The sequence below is a fragment of the Rutilus rutilus genome (assembly GCF_951802725.1).
Source record: "Rutilus rutilus genome assembly, chromosome: 12".
In the NCBI taxonomy this organism is placed as follows: Eukaryota; Metazoa; Chordata; class Actinopteri; order Cypriniformes; family Leuciscidae; genus Rutilus; species Rutilus rutilus.
Genome location: NC_140217.1, coordinates 12,737,370 through 12,758,759, shown reverse-complemented (window position 1 = coordinate 12,758,759; position 21,390 = coordinate 12,737,370). Strand labels below are relative to the sequence as shown.

General features: G+C 41.5%; 2 protein-coding genes across 2 annotated transcripts in view; one reads left to right on the top strand and one right to left on the bottom strand.

The window, feature by feature from the left end:
- The window catches only part of obsl1a (obscurin like cytoskeletal adaptor 1a), a 36,793-nt gene extending 30,925 nt beyond the window's left edge, over positions 1 to 5,868 (top strand). The window contains exons 20-24 of the mRNA XM_084426702.1: positions 33 to 186; positions 3,284 to 3,445; positions 3,589 to 3,693; positions 4,114 to 4,380; positions 5,154 to 5,868. Coding sequence (XP_084282828.1) covers positions 33 to 186; positions 3,284 to 3,445; positions 3,589 to 3,693; positions 4,114 to 4,380; positions 5,154 to 5,428 — 963 coding nt within the window. The 3' untranslated portion in view covers positions 5,429 to 5,868. The remainder of the gene's footprint in view (positions 1 to 32; positions 187 to 3,283; positions 3,446 to 3,588; positions 3,694 to 4,113; positions 4,381 to 5,153) is intronic.
- A 1,056-nt stretch (positions 5,869 to 6,924) lies between these two features.
- spega (striated muscle enriched protein kinase a) overlaps positions 6,925 to 21,390 on the bottom strand; it is a 91,856-nt gene continuing 77,390 nt past the window's right edge. The window contains exons 31-38 of the mRNA XM_084426701.1: positions 10,732 to 10,854; positions 10,443 to 10,607; positions 9,709 to 10,255; positions 9,360 to 9,599; positions 9,034 to 9,257; positions 8,850 to 8,925; positions 8,570 to 8,719; positions 6,925 to 7,312 (exon numbers count right to left, since the gene is read on the bottom strand). Of these exons, the coding sequence (XP_084282827.1) occupies positions 7,051 to 7,312; positions 8,570 to 8,719; positions 8,850 to 8,925; positions 9,034 to 9,257; positions 9,360 to 9,599; positions 9,709 to 10,255; positions 10,443 to 10,607; positions 10,732 to 10,854 (1,787 nt within the window). The 3' untranslated portion in view covers positions 6,925 to 7,050. The remainder of the gene's footprint in view (positions 7,313 to 8,569; positions 8,720 to 8,849; positions 8,926 to 9,033; positions 9,258 to 9,359; positions 9,600 to 9,708; positions 10,256 to 10,442; positions 10,608 to 10,731; positions 10,855 to 21,390) is intronic.

Sequence of the window (21,390 nt, the reverse complement as noted above, 5' to 3'; positions counted from 1 at the left end):
TCTCACTGAACTCTCTATGGATTGATTGGCAGAATGGGTTGGAGCTGAAATCCAGTAAGACTTTAAGGATTTATTCCATGGGGCGTAAGCGCTGTTTACAGATCTTGGAATCCAGCATCAGTGACTCGGGCCTTTATACTTGTGAAATAGGTGATCTCAGCACTTCCTGTAAACTTGAGGTCTATGGTAAGCCTATATATCACTTCAGTTTTCATCACATTTTCCAGCTTGTTGCTTTTTGGAAACTTTGAGAGAATGCACATTAGCAGTGAAATTGTCCTGTTGTTTTGGGAAGGATTTTAGTTGAGACTAGACATTTTTCTGGTTGCTTCAGCTTCTACTCAAAATTCAAGATGGATAATAAAGAAGAGGCTCACTACTTTTGCTAATGCTTTATTATCATGAATGGTTAGCTGGCGTTAAACTTGGCATGGAATTAAAACATATTATTACTGGTCTCTGTGAATCATTCATCCGTCTATACATTTTCTTTATAAAATATTTTTGGCCTTGTAAAAAGTCATAACTTGCTATTCCTGTGATATGGCTCCCTTGATATTTATGACTAGGCTATATACTGCAGTTAAGCCAATCGCATTCAGATCTGCTTCCATTCCATTATGCAATGCTCATTTTTCACAATCCAATCCACAACAGATGGATCAAATAGGCTGTCCTTGTTTCTTTTTTTCATGTTCAATTAGCCATTAGAAATCATAATATAATAATAACATTGGTCACAATTTCTGTATCATGCCAAATTTAATAAGATCATGTTCTATGTAAGGGCCCACAGTTGTACTAATACTGGTAACTCTTGAATATTTAAAAATCTGTTGTTCCATGGTAGAAGTATGTTTTGTGCTGGCATAAATTTTGTTGTCCTTTATCATTGCCACTTCTATGTCAGTGATTTGTGACAGTGATTTGTCAGATAATCTGTGCCTTAAAGGAACACGCCGACTTTTTGGGACTTTAGCCTATTCACCGTATCCCCCAGAGTTAGATAAGTCCATACATACGATTTTCATCTCCGTGCGTGCCGTAACTCCGTCTGATTTAGGGCTGGTCGATATATCGCATGACATTGTTATGCGCATCTCGTCAGTAAAGCCGGTTCCTTGATTAGAAGTAAATCGCCATCACCTGCTTTCAGATGGAGCGGCATTTACAACACAGAGCCGTAGTTAACTGACAAGCTGAGCCATATCGCATTAATTATCGCGGCCGTATCGCCTGTCAGGAACCGGCTTTACTGACGAGATGCACCTAACAATGTCATGCGATTTATCGCCCAGCCCTAGTCTGACGCACCCACCGCTAGCCTAGCTTAGCACAAAGACTGGATGTAAACGGCTCCAGCTAGCATACTGCCAAGAGCCCTGCGCGGGGCAAAACATCCAGCCCTAACCGAGACCTGGCCCGTGGTGTTCAAGCCCTAATCCGGCCCAAGCCCGAAATCGTCTGCAATTTTTCAGCCCAAACCTTACCCGAGACCAACATCAATATCATTTTGAGCTCTCTCTGACGCGCGTGATGCACACACATACACACTCTATGATGCACATACAAAACTCTGCTAGATGCACACACATACACACACGCTACTAGGTAAAATTTTATTATAGGCCTCAAACATAACTACCACCACCGACAATTATGCCCACAAATATTAATACAGACTGTCCATTACAGAGAAGCATAAGCATGCAGTAGAGAATATTATATAGCCAAATGTGATCCAGCAGTAAATAAAGATTGACCTTTTTTGATGTCAAGTAACTTTACTGAAGAACAACGTTTCAAAGAACTCTTCGCCAACTGGCTAACGTTAAATAATAATAAAAATATAATAAAGAAAAAAAAATCCGTTGAACTGAGTAGGCTCATTCACTGTTTATTCGCGATCGTTGTGAAGAAAAAGAATAGCATCCACTGTTGAAGGCTTCAGGCTCGGTAATCAAATCAAAACTCTTTCAAAATGCAGCTTTTCCTGAAGTATTGGGAACTTTTAGTAACTCCTTATGCTCCAACTTCTCCCTGATGCTCTGCATGGTCAACTATCACCTAATGCATTGCACGTGCGTCGCGTTACTCGCGTGATCGCATATTGCGTTGCATATTTATAATATGATCAATATAGCAATATTTCATACAGTAGCCTGCGCTCTGCATGTAGCCTATATTATGGCCACAATGAAAGGAGAAAAGCTAAATGAGCCCTAGTCCGACCAAAGACCAATCTGTAAAAAAAAAAAAATATATATATATATATATATATATATATATATATTGACCCTCCCAATAAGTGAAAAAATAACGCCAACATTTTTCTATTTACATGTTGTGATTTGTATAGTCACAGTGTGTACAAATAACATGGTCACATATTCTCAGAAGGTGAAGCACTGCTACTTGGGCGAAGTGATTTGCTCGCAGCACTTGAGAAGCCCCATGGTGAGGACAAGCAGAGTTCGTTTACTGTACGTTCACACCGCCGCCAGCGAAAGCGGCAAAATTCGCTCTTGCCGCCCTGCCAATGACGCTGGAGAAAGATTCGGGGACGCTCTGAAGCTCTGACGTAGATCGAAGTAGACCAATGTTTACAGGATTGCGTTCTCTGGAATCCTCTCAGGCGGAGGACTTAAACATTCTGATTGGTTGCCGCCGAACCGCATCATAGCTTATTACCATAAAGTTGACCTGACTTCAACTCTTCGCCACTCTCACTGTCCAAGACGCGCCGCGCCGCCCTCGCCGGAGCTCACCGCCGGCTCTCATTGAAAATGAATGACTTCCGGCCACTTTGCCCCTCTCGCCGGCGGTGGTGTGAACGCACAGTTAGAATTGGAGTAAATCACTCCGCAGAAGTAGCAGTGCTTCGTCTTCTGAGAATATAGTTCCCAGTATGTATACGGTTAGAAGATGGCTGTGTCTCATGTGACCTTGCTATTCGTACACGCTGTGACTATACAAATCATAACACGTAAATAGGAAAATGTTGCCGTTATTTTGTCACTTATTGGGAGCAGTTTGCTAGCTGGAGCCGTTTACCTCCAGTCTTTGTGTTAAGCTAGGCTAGCGGTGGGTGCGTCAGACAGAGTTATAGCACGCACGGAGATGAAAAAGGTATGGACTTGTCTAACTCTGAGGGATAAGGTGAATAAGCTAAAGTCCCAAAAAGTCGGCGTGTTCCTTTAAATATGACCACTTATATTCTTCCAAGCTTGTAATAACCTAAATATTATGAAATACACAATAATTTTCTCCACATTGTTTTCAGAACATGAATTAGAGATCATAACTGGCTTGGAGGATCTTTGGATTAAGGAGGACCAGAATGCTGTCTTTATGTGTGAGCTGTCTATGGAAGATATGCCTGGGGAATGGTACAAAAATGGCAGCAGGATACGTCCCACTACCACCATCAAGACTCGTACAGAGGGTGAGGATAAACTGAACTAATGTTGTAAATATACATAAAACTGATCCTTTATTATTTTTCTGTAGGAATTATGTACAATATCAGACTTTAAATTAAACTTGAAAAAGGAAAGAGTTATTTTTTTTCTTTTACCATTTAAATAGGCACAAAGCACTTCCTGCTTATATGCAACGTCAAGGCTGAAGATTCTGGAGAAGTCAAGTTTGTTTCCAAACAAGTGGAGTCAGTTGCTTATCTTGATGTTGAAGGTAATGTATAAAATATGTACTTTACTTGAATATAATTCTGCATTCATAGTGATTCAAAAGATTATTTGGTAAAGCTTTACAAATAAGGTTTCATGTGTTAACATTAGTTACTGGATAAGATGAACAATGAACAATACTTCTGCAGCATTTGTTAATCTTAATGTTAGTTTCTACATTTACTAATACATTTTTAAGTTGTATCTGAAAACATTCTTTAAAGCACTGTGAACTAAGATGAACAATCATTGAACAATTTTTTTTTATTAACAAACATTAACAATGTAAATGCTGTACAATTGTATTGCTCATAGTTAATGTTAACTAATGCATTAACTAATGTTAACAAATGATACCATATAGTAAAGTTTTACCAATTATCTGATCCCACCAAAAATCCTTTGTCAATATCTGTTTTCACAGAGCTTCCTGTTAGCATTGTCCGTCCCCTCAGGGATCGAACAGCACTGGAAAAGCATCGAGTCATTCTAGAATGCACTGTATCATCACCAAATTGTGACGTCACCTGGTACAAAGGGGATGAAGAGTTGGAATCCACAGAACACATGGAGATGATACAAGAAGGCTGTTACCATAAACTTGTCATCCACCAGGTGGCATTGGAGGATGAAGGAACCTACAGTATTGAGGTTGGGGAGCACACATGCACAGCCAAGCTGATGGTTGAAGGTGAGAATTGTTTGGATCGAAAATGATTTTTTTTTTAAATTATGTATCAATGATTTTAGTATGCTAAATAGATAGGACAAATTATTAAGACATTATTTAAATTCATTTGATTTGAGAAATTAAAAGAGATATGCATGGCATTAAAGGGTTAGTTCACCCAAAAATGAAAATTAGCCCATGATTTACTCACCCTCAAGCCATCCTAGGTATTTATGACATTCTTCTTTCAGACAAATACATAGTTATATATATATATATATATAAAAAATGTCCTGGCTCTTCTAAGCTTTATAATGGCAGTGAATGGCCATTTCTGTTTTGAAGTCCATCACAGAGCATCCATCCATGATTAAAGTGCTCCACAAGGCTCTGGTGGGTTAATAAAGGCCTTCTGAAGCGAAGCAATGCACTTGTGTAAGAAAAATATCCATACTTAAAACTTTATCGACTAAAATAACTAGCTTCTTTCTTACACAAACACATCGCTTCACTTCAGAAGGCCTTTATTAACCCCCAGAGCCATGTGGATTACTTTTATCATGGATGGATGCACTTTGATCGACTTCAAAACAGAAATGGCTATTCACTGCCATTATAAAGCTTGGAAGAGTCAGATCATTTTTTTATATAATTCCGATTGTATTCGTCTGAAAGAAGAATGTCATACACCTAGGATGACTTGAGGGTGAGTAAATCATGGGGTAAATTTCATTTTTGGGTGAACTATCCCTTTTAAGGTCATAGTTTAAACGTTCTGCTTTTTGATTTCATAGCCCAGTCTATCCTAGTGGTGAAGGATATAGAGGATGTGGAAGTGAGAGCTCCTGAAACAGCTTGCTTCCAGTGTGAAGTGTCCGTGACCCTCATCAAGCCTCCTATCTGGACATTAAATGGGGAGATCCTGCAGTCTGGGCCCAATATTCGAATAGAGAACCAAGGGACAGTCCACAAACTGACATTCAAAAACACCAGCTCTGACATGAGTGGGACAGTCAAGTTTACCACAGGGAAAGCCAAGACTAGTGCCAAACTGACAGTGCTTCAGTGAATTATCAAAGGTCACACACATGACAGTATAAAAGAGAGAGAAGTAGTATATATAAATGGATGTGTGATCATATCAAGCAAATTAAAGTAATGCTCTTAGATCTTTTAACCTGTTTACCTCAAAGTTAAAAAGTGAGACGGTGATATCGAAAGAGAAATAGACTAGCCACTGCACACATTTACTCCTGAAAGGGATTGATATTTGAGAGAGAAAAGTCATAATTTAAACCTGATGGTTGTCTGTATGGAGTCAGAACAGAATGTGATAGGAAGCAAGTGTGATTGTAAACTCAATGTGGACATGAAAGTATATGAAGATGCACAGGGATTAAAACCTGAGGATTTCCCCTTTATGCCATTTTGTGTAGTAGAACCACACAATAATTTAATGTAACAACTCTCTCAAAAATGCTGATAAAGAGGAGAACGTATGTAATGTCTAATATGGATGGAAAACTTTTTATAGTATTTATAATTTTTAATATTTTACAGAATAGAATGACAGAAATGACAGAAGGTTCTATTTTATAGACGCAAAAAAAGGTAATGTTTGTTTAAAATGTAACCTTTTCTGGATTTAGTTAAATGAAAACAGCACTGATATCAAAGCTTATATCATATGCAACTATACCAACGTACTAACGATGCTGCTGTAAAAGTGATATCCCATAAAAATAATAATACCCATCTGTTATGAAATGAAGATTTAATGTCTTCAATTAACCTGTTTTATTTTTAATTCTGTTGAAAGAATACTTCCATAGAAAGTGGACAAAAAATATGTAAATACTATATACTTATACCTGTTATCATAGTACCCATACTATTCTTTTTTTTTTTTTTTTCAAAAACAGCAAAAGCAAAACAGCAAAAATTCTATACTGAAATTGAATGTATCGAAATAAATGCCAAACACAGTGTGATATACAAAGTTTGAAATATAAAATCAAATGTAAACATACATCTAAGATATACACAGACATAGTGACATAATGAGCAAGAAGAACATTTTCATTCTTGGTTTTACAGTAACGGCTTTCATAAATAAACTTTGAAACATCTTGGAACACCAGAGCATAATTTATTTCTAAACTTAAAAGTATATTATGTTGCTGACACTCTATATATTTAAAACATTGACAAATCAGCATTTTACACTGCAGACAACTGCATTAAAATAATTCTCAAAAGAAAATCTCTTCTCAGTAAATGTAGAAAACAGTATTACTGTATTCTTCTTCATGGACAGCTCTTATTACTTGCTTCTGCAATTCTTAAAATGATACTCAATTCAAGGTCAAATGGATGCATCACCAATTGCAACCTACATAAATACTAAATGATAATGATATTATATATATATATAAAAAAATCATTCTGGTACAATCACTGATCCAAAGTTAATTAATCCAGTATTGCTCTTTATGTAATGTCCGTCACCTTGATACAACTGTTACTTGTCGATCAGCTATCAACCAACTTTCCTATTATCACCCTTAACATGTAGTCTGTTTTTTTTTTTTTTGTTTGTTCTTCAACTCATATTATTTGTCATTGAGAAAGCTCCTGGGTAGAATTTCCAGACATTTACCAGCGCTGAAAGACTTAATTTCCTTATACTGTTCAAAGTCCTTGTTTTTCTTCACTGATAGGTGTGCTTGGTGAGCTAGGATTGGTAGATGAGGCTGGGGATGAAGGCCCACTCTGGTAGACTCTGAGAAGGACCTCGTGTTTAGTAGCTGACTCAGCACATCTGCGCTGGTGCTCCCCCAGGAATTCTTTGAGCCGTGTGGTAGTGAAAGTCAAGGTCTGTCGACGCAGTTTCTTTAAATACGAGTCATGAAGCCATGAATGTTTGAGGCAGTCCTTAATGGTGGGTCGGCACCTGGGGAAAGAGTCCATTAAATCAGTAAAAATTATTGGGATATTTCATGGTTACCCTCATTACTCTTCATATCTATGGATATATCCAGTATAAAACAAAATTCTGTGTCTTTCACATATCTACTATATAATTGTTCAATAATAATAAAAAAGACTTCAGTATGCTGAATAAACTGTTTTCGTGAGAAAACGGCCTATAATGAACTGACAGGCTTTCCGCTAATCTTCAACATGTTTGCCATTAATAAAAACATTTTTTGGACTGGGCTATATTTGGAGTTTACAACTAAAAAGTTTTGTAACAGATGTCATGGACAATTTTGCAACCAATCCTGTCATGGATGGTTGAAGATAATGATGAAGGGAGACGGTGAGATGTAGCGGATCTAAAATGCAGCATGATATTTATTAAACAAAAATAAGTAATCCAAACAAGTGAAGGAAAGAAGAAACATTTCTGAGAGCTACGTCTTTTACCACATGGCCACTATACCACCTGACCACTGCAGATTTAAAATGTGTTCAACTTGAAGCGGCGCTGTTAAGACCGATCGGTGTATGACACCAAAATACAGTGTAAATAAACCAATGAAACCAATGAAAACCTACTTAGAAACCAGAAACTGAATTCTGAAGCTTTCGGTATCAAATGAAAGGAAACACAGTAAATAACAAATACAAACTAAAACTCCATGAAAATGAAAACGAAACTATAACAGAACGTTACAATTCTGTTTATGGAATTAGTCATTCATGTCTATGGTATACTGTACATAAACAGTGATTGAAAAAAAGGGGGATTCAATGTCATCAAGGCTATAATGTGATTGTTTTTTGAGGTACACGTGAACCAAGTTGTGCTTTCTCCAATGGTAGAGCCATGGAGATTGGTATTTCCTTAAATAACAGGGGTGTCCAATCCTGCTCCTGGAGGGCCAACGTCCTACTAAGTTTAGCACGATCCGGCCCCAACACACCTGCCTGGAAGATTCCAGTCATCCTGAAAACCTTGACTACTGGTTAAGGTGAATCTGAATAGGGCTGGAGCTAAATTCTGGAGGAAGGCAACCCTCCAAGAGCCAACTTTTCATATTATATTCAGCATTTTGGTATAAAAAACAATGGTGGGCGGTTCTTATCTTTATGTTTAATAAACACATTGCATTATCTTCGTGAAAAATTTAACCTGCAATTTACACTTTAAGGGTGGTTTTAACTTAAGTTGCAACTGGCTCCCGGCTGTGTAATTGATACTCACCATTGATAGCCATTTATTATCTTCTTTAAAAATGTGGAGGCACTTTGGGACACCTTTGGGTAGAGCTTAGATGAGTCAAACTTTGCTGCATGGATTTTGATCTCTGTCACTTTTGGGTCTTTGTCTTGGAAAGGATGTCTACCGCTGAGCCTATAGTAAACAAAGTGACTTAAAATAAACACTTATTTTTTTCTTATTTGATAAGCTGTTTATCTCAGAAATACACCATAATACAATAGTAAAGTTGGCTGATTGGTTAATTCCTTTATAGATGACTTACATAATATAGGAAAGAACTCCCAAGCTCCAAATGTCTGCTGGGGGTCCTACTAGATCTCCTTTTAGCATTTCTGGAGCTTGAAAAAGGCAGAAAACATCTCATTAATATCAATAAGACATGGATATGTATTTTAAATCCTTATGTAGAGAAACATCACATGATAATAATTGCACAATGTGCATACCCATGTACTCCAGAGTGCCAATATCTCTGCTGTATTGCTGAAGTGAGAGAGGGTTAAACCTTTGAGCACTGCCAAAATCTATGATTTTAATCACATTGAGGTTGGTGACCATGATATTGTCTGGCTTAATGTCCAGATGAAGAATCTGGCAGTTGTGGAGATATTCTAAACCCTGAAGAATCTGGACAATGAAACCCACTACATCATCTTCAGTGTAACAGAATCTGGAAGAGAAACCAAGACCCATCTGAAGACACTGAACTTCATTTTCACATCCTATTTAAAATAAAAATAAATAAAAAATTACCCGAAAGGCTCATACACACCTGTCAATGAGACTGTACAGGATCTCTTTGCCTGGGCAGTACTCTGTTATGAGTACAAGGTAGCGAGGTGTGATATAGGCTTCATGTAGGGCCATGATTCTTTCACAATGAAGGGACTTCAGAGTCTCATACTCCTTTATGACAGTTTGCTTAGTCTGATGATCATAGGGAATTATCTTGGCCATGAACATCTTCCCTGTTGCATTTTCTCTGCAATCTCTTATCACTCCAAAACGACCCCTATCAAAAATAAATGTGTTTCATGAAAGTGCTTGCAGATTTGTAAACTGTATAAATAGATGGATAATTATTTGTATAAATAAAGGGACAAGTAATTGTATTTTCTCACCTGGCTTTCTCTTCCAAAAAGCTGTACGGCTTCTGAGGAACTCCTTGCCTCAAAGTGGTCTCAGTTTTTTTGCAGGATACCACTCGTCCTGTAGGTGTCTCTGATGTGGGTGAGCTTGCTCCTTCTCCTATTGGACTGATACTGCTGACCAGAATTACATGGGGAGAGACAGGGGTGGGAGCAACTGAGCAAGTGGTTGGAACATATGTAGGGACAGGGGAAATTGATCTGCCTATTGAGGGTGGAGCTGTGCATGACCTTGGAGATACAGTCTGGGCTTGCGTAACACAGGGAATCATATTGATAGTGCTCGTTGGCTTGGGGAGAACAAGAGGAGGCATTGACGTCTTTGGGCAAGAGTGAGAAACAAGGACTTCTGAGGAAGTATTTGTAACTTCACTAGACTGTGCAATAATAGGACTAATAGACTGACTAAACACACTTGGTTGTGCTAATGTAAAAGCAGATGTTGTCACAGCAGTGGTCACAACAGGGTAAGAGGCCGAGGGGTGTGTCTTCATTTCAGCAGGCTTATGGAGTGGTGCCACTGCAAAACAGGTAGGATTGATATACACATACATTTATTTTCCTAATCCAGAAGATAAAAATGAAATGACATTAACCAGTTAATTAAAATAGTAAAATGTCTTATAATAAAAGCTTATTTTACCAACAGAACAATAATCAGTTTTAAGGCTAAGTAATTAAGTACAACTGAACTGTATGCCCAGTACCTTCAACGTTAATGCTTACTCCCTCTGATACATTGCTGTATGGACCTTGGCCAGCTTTATTTACACATGCCACACGGAATCGGATGGTAGATCCAGATGGAAGTTTAGAGCAATTGTAGAAACAATCAGTCACTCCTGTGGCTTCAGTCCACCACTTATCATATCCTACAGATAAAACGTGAAAATTTAAATCACTTTGCACACAATAAATGACAAAGATATAATAATATCCATACTATTATGAAACATAATAAATCAGTATATGCAAGATTTATTAGACATTCCCTACCATCAGATCTTCTCTCAAGTATGTATGAGCAAGGAACTTTGGTGTCTGATGGTTTCCATTGCACCAGAGCAGTGTTATTGTAGATCTGTGGAATCTCTGGGGTTCCTGGCGGTTTTGGAACACCTTAAAATGTGATATAAACAATATATGAGAAAAGAAAATAACTTGTGCAAGCATATAATGAACAAAATGTGAAAACACCTAAACATCTGTTTGGCATTAATGCTACACCTTATTCCTGACATTTTTAATTATGAAAAAATTATTTTTTGATTATTATGACTTCCGGTTTGGGAAACTTCCACTAAAAAAATGCAAAGAATAATTTCAAATTATAAGGTTGTGCTATAAATAATCCTTATCTGTCAATTTGATCGAATAATCTGTTTTCCTTTGTTTTATTTTTAGACATCAGAAGAATAATGTAACTCTTGGTATTTTAATGTGACATGATATCACAAGAATATCCGTGGCAAGAGCTCTTTTCATTCGCTGCATTGTTTTCCTCCTGATTATTATTATTTATTTTTTTTCTGTAACAATGTGAACAACATACTGCACACTTATTTAATTTACAATATATATCCCAAGAATAATTCCCTAGAATGCTGTGAATCTCTATTTTTTCTCCCCAAATCCTCACATCTCTTTCCAGGTTTGTTTTCACACGGATGCTTTAAAATGTAATTGTCTCCTCTTTTCACTTCTAATCCCTATTAACAGTGTTCACTGGAATGTTTCTAAAGCAGGTACATTCAATATTTGTGGCCTGTCAAAATGATGGAAAGCATTTTGAAATATTATCACTCATTGTTAAAGCTAATTAACTTTTTTTTACTAAGGCAACATATGTTACATAATACAGACATATTACTACAGTGATATTTAACATGTCTGGTAATAACGGTAATATTGCTGCTGAAAGAATCAAGCTTTTAGGGTTATTCATCGTCTGTTGAAGTAATTTGTTAATGCTTTTAAGTTCCCTTTCAAGGAAACTCGAGCTGCGTTGAAACGCTGCGGGAACGCCCCTGCATGAGTGCGTCATGAAGCACGTATGGAATCAGATCAATGGCGAGACGGAACGTCATAGGCGGGTGACGTCATCAACCAGGAAACGTACTTGGTTACTTACATTACCTCGGTTCCCTTAGAGATAAGGGAACGAGTACTGCGTTGCAAACACTGTGGGAAAACTCCTTTTCTCGAGAATATTGAAGCCTTCATTTTAAAACGTATTGCAGCTGCACAGCGAGAGCATCATAGCTCGTCTGAGCGAGGCTGATTGGCTGTGCTACGGCAACTGCACGAACCTATGGCGAGTTAGCAGAGGCGTGCGGTCCAATGGGAGCGCTTGGTGCCCTGTCAACCTCGAGTGCGCCAATTTGGATGCGGCTGGAGAGTATAAATTCAGAGAAAACTCGCCATAAGACAGGTTTAAATCGACTGAAGCGAAGTACCTGATATGAGCGAAATAGCACAGCAAGGCAACGCAGTACTCGTTCCCTTATCTTTAAGGGAACCGAGGTTATGCAAGAAACCAAGTACGTTCCCTTACGAGAACGTTCTCTCGTACTGTGTTGCAAACGCTGTGGGAACCCAATTTAAAACGCTGTGCTATTCGCCTGTGACTGCTCTGAGGAATCCGGGGAGCCCCGGGACTATAACAGAATAGTCTGAATATCACAGACCAGAGCGTCGGGTCTAAAATGATATGTAAAGTATATAGTGAAGCACAAGGGCCACTAAGTTATATATATAGGGCTGGGTCGACAGAGCCAGGGACCTAGAATATTATTCCCACATAGAAAATGTGAAGTCACAACAGAGTGTGTCTGAGTCATACACTGTCCATAGAGCCAGGGCCTAGATAGAGAGAACTCGTGCCTGCAGAGCAGGGACCTCCAGGTTATAAAATCTTGCAAATGTGGACGGAGCAGACCAGCCGGCCGCCGCACAAATGTCTTTGATAGGGACTCCACTGGACCATGCCCAAGAGGAAGCCATGCCTCTTGTAGAGTGAGCTCTTACACCTATGGGGCACGGGAGGCCCAGTGAGGTGTAGGCCAGAGAGATAGCATCTACTATCCATCTAGATAATGTGAGTTTCATGACTGGCAGCCCCTTGGTGTGGCCAAAGAGCTGTTCAGACTGTCTGAAAGAGGCCGAACGCTCCAAATATATTCTCAGAGCTCTGACGGGGCAGAGCATGAGAGCATCACTATCTTCTCCCGAAACTGGGAGAGCTGATAGAGAGATAACCTGGGCTCTGAACGGCGTTGAGAGCACCTTCGGTACATATCCGTGTCTTGGTTTAACCCTCTGAGGTCGGCAAACGCGCCAACGCATTTTGCTGGATTTTCTTCACATAGTAGCACAATAAACTTAAATTACTCCGTCATTTATGGTCATACAGAAAAAAAGAAATATGAAAAAAGAATCTGTGATATGTCTACTTTTGTATGTGTCCACTTACAATCAAATCAAAACATTGTGCTTTTGTAAAATAAAGAAAATAAACAGGGTGTGCTTTCTGCCTCTCCGTCTCGTGAACTTTTTTTTCTTGAGCACGTCTATAAACTGAAACAAAACTCAGCGAATACTTGTCACACATTTATGAGCCATATATCTTTATAAACATTTAAGTGTGTACTTTAAAAAAACTGAAAACAAATATTCTCTGTTTAAGTAATTTGTATAAAACCAACAAGAAACCTTGCTCATTATTTTTAATTTGACCACGCCCACGCACGCAAAAGAGATTGACATGCAAATCGTCCACGCGTCACACGAATACGCTCGTTACCTCAAAAACAAAGCACCAAACTTCAGCAGTTCTATGCTTTTCGTCGAGTTTGGAAGACACGCCGTGAGCTTACATTGGATTTACCTCAGAAGAAGAAGAACACGATTTGAAGACAAGAAAGATGTCAGGTAAGAAATTCTTAATTACATTAGTTAATGTTATTGTTGCATAAACTTCACATTGCAGTTGAACTGTTGCTAGATATATGGTGAATATTATAATATTTAGACCCGTGTTTACTGTTAAATACTGTGTTTGTGGATATCTGCTCAAACGTAGATATGTATAATATGGTAACCATAATGTTTCATATTTTGGAGCGCGCTGTGCGTTTGAATGTTTCATATTTTGGAGCGCGCTGTGTGTATGAATGTGTCATATTTGAATGTGTTTGAAAAGCAAAACGCACCAAACATTAGGCTTCATGTTTTTACTCCAATCTCATTTCATATCATCATAACGAATGGAAACATTTGAAGTAACATATGATAATCAATATTTTTCTCTAGTGTAGTTGTTACTGAAGTGTTCCTTTTGAAAGATTTATAGGCTGCTATAGGTTATTGTTATTATTATTTTATGCAGCACTGCATGTAGCCTATGCCTACAAGGCACAACAAACCTGGTGTTCATTATATATTGTTGGAAACATTTGTGTGTGTGTGTGTATTCTGTGAATTTTAAAAAGCAATTTTAACCAGAAAAATCTCAAATCTATTCCCAAAATCGTGCAGCCCTATAGTTTCTCTTGATATCAGCATGTGCACAGGTTTTTTTTTTTTTTTTTTTTTTTTACAGGGACCAGATGCCCCACTGATGTGGAAATGAAAGGTATGTACAATGTTTTTAGGAATGGCAAAAAGGTCTCTGTCTTTGGATTATTGTTTTCAGTAATGTGCTTTTTTGTCATTTGTTGTGTATCTTTGGATTATGTTGGATTATGTTATCTTTGTCTTTCTCAGGTGTGAAAAGCCATACATATTCAGGATGTGTTTACACCTACTCGCATAAAGCTTTCTTACACAAAACACGTCTTACAAATTTTAAATCAGTATATTGTCTTATCTGAATGAGTTGTCAGGATGATTTTCACATAGTTTTGGAGCAAATATTCTAGGCAGATGATACAATTTTCAAAAGTCTTGTGAAGAAATAATCAGTATGGGTTTCATGGCCTTATTTCAGTGAAATTTTTATTTTTTTGTATTTTCACAAACCACACATAAATGTCATTATCTCAAAACTACAAACTTTTACATACATGCTGCTGATATATTATTGTAGCAGAGTTTGTGCTAAATACAGTGTAATCAGACTTTAGCCATGAAAATGTCACAAGTAACAGAAATAAGCACAAATGTCAGAGCATGTCAGAACACCTCCAGGGCCCAGAAAACACCTCAGACCCCAGAGGGTTAAGGAAGACTTTGGAGTCATTAGGCCCGAACTCAAGACAGGAAGCGCTCGTGGAGAGCGCTTGTAAGTCCCCAACTCTTTTTACTGACTCCAGTGCTAACAACAGAGCAGTTTTAAGAGAGAGAGGTCTTAGATCAGCTGACTGAAGTGGCTCGAAGGGAGGTCTCTTAAGAGCTCGTAGAACCAGAGAAAGGTCCCAGGCCAGCACTGAAGGTGGCCGAGGCGGGTTGAGCCTTCTGGCTCCTTTAAGGAAGCAAACGATGAGGTCGTTTTTACCTAAAGAAGAGCCGGACACTTGCACATGAAAGGCTGCGATAGCTGCCACATACACTTTGAGCGTGGAGGGGGAGCGTCCTGCATCCAGCAGCTCTTGGAGAAAAGAGAGTACCGTTGGTACTTCGCAAATATGTGGGTCGAGGTTCCGAGCTAAACACCAGCTGGAGAACACTGACCATTTAAGGTGGTAGAGGCGCCTAGTAGACGGAGCTCTAGCCTCCATAATGGTATTCAGGACACCTTCTGGGAGGTCCTGGGGTACCCGTTGAGGGGCCATGCATGGAGGGCCCACAAGTCGGGACGGGGGTACCAGATAGTCCTGTTTGCCTGCGTGAGGAGGTCGATCCTCAGCGGAATTGGCCACGGAGCTATCGCAGACAGCTGCATCAGCTCTGGGAACCAAATCTGGGTTCGCCAGAGGGGGGCTACAAGGAGGACTGCGCAATTGGTGTTCCTGATCCGTTCGATGGCCTGGGTGGGCATCAAGACCGGAGGAAACGCATAAAGGGGGAGGCTGGGCCACACGTGGGCCAGCGCATCCCTGCTCTTTGAAAAGAAGACTGGGCAGTGACAGTTGTCTTCTGAGGCGAAGAGGTCTACTTCTGCCTTCCTGAAGACCTCCCATAACAGGAACCTCCAAGAACATTGCCCCGAGAAAGCATGTCTGCTCCTATGTTCATCGTGCCCGGCACGTGAGCTGCCCTGAGTGAGCGCAGGTTGGCTTGAGCCCATAGCAGTAGCTGTGTGGCTATGGCGAACAGGTTGCAAGACCTGAGGCCGCCCTGGCGATTTATGTAGGAGACCACTGACATGTTGTCCGTGCGGATCAAGACGTGGTGTCCCGCCAGATATGGGAGGAAGGTTTTTAGGGCTAGAAAAACCGCTCTCATCTCGAGGCAGTTGATGTGTAGGCGTTTCTCCGAGCTCGACCAGAGGCCGGAGGCAGGCCTGCCCTCGTACAGAGCTTCCCAACCGGAGTTGGAAGCGTCTGTTGAAATGACCCTCCTCTCTGAAACCAGACCCATGCTCACACCCTGCTGGTACCGGCTGGTGTTTTTCCAGGGGTCCAGGGCTTTGATACAGCGCTGGTCCACCCTGATGTTCACGAGGCCCTAGCGCCATGCATGGGCTGGTACTTGAGGTGTTAGCCACAACTGAAGAGGTCGCATACGCAGTAGGCCTAGTTGGAGTACTGATGATGCCGAAGCCATAAGGCCCAAGATCCTCTGAAACGTTTGGAGGGGTACACTGGAGCTCTCTTTGAACGACGCGGCGAGCCGCTGAATTGATAGAGCTCGGTCCGGTGTGGGGCATGCTCTCAAATGTACGGAGTCGAGAACTGTTCCCAGGAACGTGATCCGTTGGCTAGGGGACAGCATACTCTTGGCAAGGTTCACTCTGAGCCCAAGACGTTCTAGATGGTCGAGGAGCCAGTCTTTGTGAGTAAGAGACTCCGCCTCTGACTGAGTCAGTATGAGCCAGTCGTCGAGGTAGTTCAGAATGCGCATTCCCCGCTGTCTCAGGGGGAAGAGAGCCACATCCATGTTTTAGGGACCCAGCCGTCCGGCCGGCATTTTGAGGCTGTTGAAACAGTGTTTGAGTGTAGGGGTGCATACATCACAGTAGGCACACGCGCTATGTTTATTAGACTTCCAGCGTGAGCTAGGGAAAAGTTTAAGACTGTGGAAACAGTGGTTGTGTGTATGGGTGCATACATCACAGTAGGCACACGCGCTACATTTATTAAACTTCCAGCCTGAGTCAGGGGAAGATTGAAACTGTGGGAACAGTGCCTGTGTGTAGGGGTGCGCACTTTTTAGTGGGCATGTAACCTACAGAATAGAGCTCCCTTTTGTGCTCTATTTGCATCACCGTAAAAACAGCGTCTGCTTGCAGGCGTGCGTGTTATGAATAACAGGCCCATTGACTGCAACATCAACATTTCCAGCCACCTGAGAAGAGGGGACTGGGGAATGTAGCATATATTGCTGGGATTACATGGGGGGGTGGGGTCAATTTGAGCCCGACCAACCCCGTTTTCGGACGTTGCCAAAGAGAGTGAGTCACGCCGGGCCGGGCCGGCGCAAGGTCGTTCGATTCAGCGCAGCCGAGATTTTAACTCGGGTCTCCAGCGCGAGAATCTCAAATTCCACCACTGAGCCAAAAAAAGGGGTGTAAATGAGTTTGTTTCTGTAAAATGTGAGTCACGCAGGGCGGGGCCGGCTGTAGATGCAGAGGACCCCTCTGAATCCACCTCGATTCAGAGGGGTCCTACCCACAGTGGTGGGCCCTGAGCAAGCTCTGGTAATGGAACAGGAGGTAAAGGCTCTTTTGCAAAAGGAGGCTATAGAACGGGTTCCTCCTCCCAGCAGGGAGTCAGGTTATTACAGCCGGTACTTCATTGTCCCAAAGAAGGATGGGGGTTACGTCCAATTTTAGATCTGAGCCTGTTAAATCGCACAATAGGGAAGCTCAAATTCAAGATGCTCGCTCTCAAACAGATTGTGTCAAAAATCATATCCGAGGACTGGTTTGTCACAATAGACCTAAAGGACGCTTACTTCCATGTTTCCATCCTTCCACAACACAGGAAGTTCCTGAGGTTTGCTTTCGGGGGCAAAGCATACCAATATCGTGTTCTTCTTTTCGGCCTAGCTCTGTCTCCCCGCCCATTCACGAAATGCATGGATGCAGCTCTGGCTCCACTGCGACTCCAGGGCATCCACATTTTAAATGATATCGACGATTGGTTGATCCTAGCTCCATCGGAGCATCAGGTGGTTCGGCATCGAGATGTCGTTCTCACTCACTTTAAGAAATTGGGTTCGAGGCTGAATGCCAAGAAAAGTGTGCTATCTCTATTACAGAGGACCACCTTGCTGGGCATGGTTTGAGATTCGACGACGATGCAGGCACGTCTGTCTCCTGCTCATATCGCTTCGATTCTCTCAGCTTTGAAACAAGCAAAGTTAGGCCAGTCGCTCACTGTAAAGCAGTCTCAGAGATTGTTAGGTCTGATGGCGGTAACGTCCAATGTTACACCTTGCGGCCTGTTGTACATGAGACTGTTGCAGTGGTGGCTCAGGAACAAGGAATCTCCCCGAGGGGAAACCCAGTCTGCATGATCAGGGTCCTTGTCGTCACGTCACGTTAACGACGTGTAGCGACTGAGACAAATCAGACACATTTATTTACCATATGCACAAACAAATCTTTAAAAACTTTCATCCGAGAGCTGTGGTCCCAACCCCCCAGGCGGGGCAAAAGGGGCCTGGTTGCCATGGCCACGATCAGATAGGATGTTTTTATGACTCTCAGGAATGCTAACAAGTAACTAACTCTGACACAGATATCAGAACCAACTCTCCTGCATTCATTTATTGATGAACTGACTAACATGAAATGAACATGCATTCCAGAACATTTTGAGAATGATTTACTGTTGTGTGTTTTGTCTTTTAATAATTCTGTTGATACTATGATCTCTTTGATACTATGTAGTTATTACAGGACCAACTGTCAATGTAACCCCACTTATACCATGTTTGGACTCGATAAATTGGTACTTTGAAGATCGAAATGATTGTGTACATGATATGCCAATAGCTGTGCAACACATTAGTATTACTAAGAATCTTCCTTAGTAGTGTCATTAAACACCAATCCAGCATGCCAGTCCGAAAGAGCACGTAAATCCTGGTGACAGAGGAAACTCCCGCCAGAAATTCTACCCTTCTCATTGGGTAAACTAGCCTGCATAGGGCTGTCCTTTGTCAAGCTTTAAAAGTCACTGACCACAAGATCCGGCCCTTTTTAGCTCTTGTCCTCGGACCTAAACTGCAGCTTCAAGTGAATCCCATGGGGGGGCCCTTCCCCCCACTGGGCCCTGCAGGCCTCTGCAGGCCGAGTCAGCCTGCCTTCCTAAAATACAACCAAGAAGAAAACGGACAACTCTTGCCTTAAGGATGCCGTGTGTTCCAGCATGGCCTCAACAGGCCCAGGGCATGAGGCTTCGAAGCTTCCAGGACATGTGCTCACTCCAGCATCAAGGACAACTTCAGGAGTTCAGAGATGTCATTCAACACGGACGAAGTCCCTCGCAACTTTCACCATGTGCTCTTTGTGTCCTGCCGGCAGAGCGTGGAGGCCACAATCTGCACTCCAGCCATGAGAACAGTGACAATACAAGTTCATCCTATCTTCTTCATCCAACGGAGAAGAAACGATTGCAACTCGCACCATGACTTTTGACACTCAAGGACCCAGCAACGAATTCAATCTTCAACCACTTCAAGAATTGATCATGCAAGTATCTATTTTTATGAGGTGCGCTGAAAATGATAAACTTATGGTTCTTTTCATACAAAAATAGATCTTGCTCCATAGTTCTATTTCCTGTTTCCGGTTCCACATCACTCACCCCTTTACCTATGCATGTATGTATGGATGGATGAATGTATTTATGTTTGTTTAGTGTTAATTATGTTTGTGATTTAGTTAATAAAACTTGTGCACAATTATGAATTTGATTTCTGATCCTCTGTTTGCATACAAAGTCCCTTTTACGATTTTGATTTCGTTACAGTATGCTCTAATTTCTGTACATGCTAAGGAATAATTATTTTTCAGTGACGATGAAAGATACACTTTTCTTAGAATAAATGAATAATCAAAGAGTTCATTGGAACTGATTAATTGATTGTAATATTAATTAGCTTACCTAAAAGTTAATCTAATTAACTGACCCAAATATTAATAATTAATCATAATTGGTAATTATGGATTATTATTAATATTTCCCCTTTGAGTTAATGTCCTTACAGACGGATGCTTCCCTCACAGGTTGGGGTCTGTGGCAGGACCATCATCTCTCAGTGCACATAAATTGTCTAGAATTCTGTCATCGACATCCTGTCGAGGCAGGGGCCGAGGCCCGGGGAATGGAGACTCCACCCCGAGGTGGTGGAGCTCCTGCGGAAGAATTTCGGTCATGCCAAGGTAGACCTGTTTGCTTCCAGGGAGACATCACATTGTCCACTGTGGTTCTCTCCAAGCCATCCAGCCCCTCTGGGGTTGGACGCTATGGTGCAGGCATGGCCGAGGTCACGTCTGTACGCATTTCCCCCGATTGCTCTGCTCCCAGGAGTTCTGGAAAGGGTTCGCCGGGACGGGGTCAGTCTATTGTTGGTAGCCCTGTTCTGGCCGGCCTGAGTATGGTTTGCGGACCTAGTGTCTCTTCTCTACTCTCTCAGGCGAGTGGGTCGATTCTTCACCCCCGCCCAGAACTGTGGAAACATGTGGGCTTGGCCTCTGAGGGGGCCCAGCTCATGAGTTCTGGTCTCTTAACTGAGGTTGTTGAGACCATCCTCCACCCTAGACCTCCGTCCATGAGGATGTTATATGCCTTGAAGTGGAGACTTTTCACTTCTTGGTGTGGAGAACACCAGTTGGACCCGGTTAACTGCCCGGTGGGTGCAGTGCTGGCCCTTCTCCGCAGGGCTATCCCCCTCCACACTTAAGGTGTACGTGGCGGCACTAGCTGCTTACCACCCCCCTTTGAGTGGAGTTTCTCTGGGGAGACATCCACTTATAACACGTTTCCTTCGTGGCACTTTGAGACTGAGGCCAGCAGTACGCACGAGGGTGCCGACCTGGGATTTGGCCATTGTATTAGAAGGCCTCTCCCTAGCTCCGTTAGAGCCTATTGAAGAAGTTTCTGAGAAATTCATTACTCTCAATCTTTCTGCTTGCTATCTCGTCTCTCAAAAGAATTGGAGACATTCAAGCTCTCTCGGTTTCTCCCTCATGCCTGGAATTCTCGCCTGGCATGGTAAAGGCTTTTCTCCATCCTAGGCCAGGCTATGTTCCTAAGGTCCCTACTAACACTGTTAGGCCTATAGTACTGCAGGCATTTTGTCCTCCTCCTTTTCTGATGTCAGACCAAGAGAAACTAAATCTGCTCTGCCCGGTTAGGGTTTAAGATGCTTGCGTCCACAGAGCTACCCTGTGGAGGAAATCTGAACAGTGCTTTGTTTGTTTTGGGTCACCCAGGAAGGGGTGTCCTGCATCTAAGCAGAAAATGAGCAAGTGGGTGGTTGAGGCTATCTCACTTGCTTATGAGTCGGCTGGTCAGCCTTCACCTTTGGCAGTACGAGCTCACT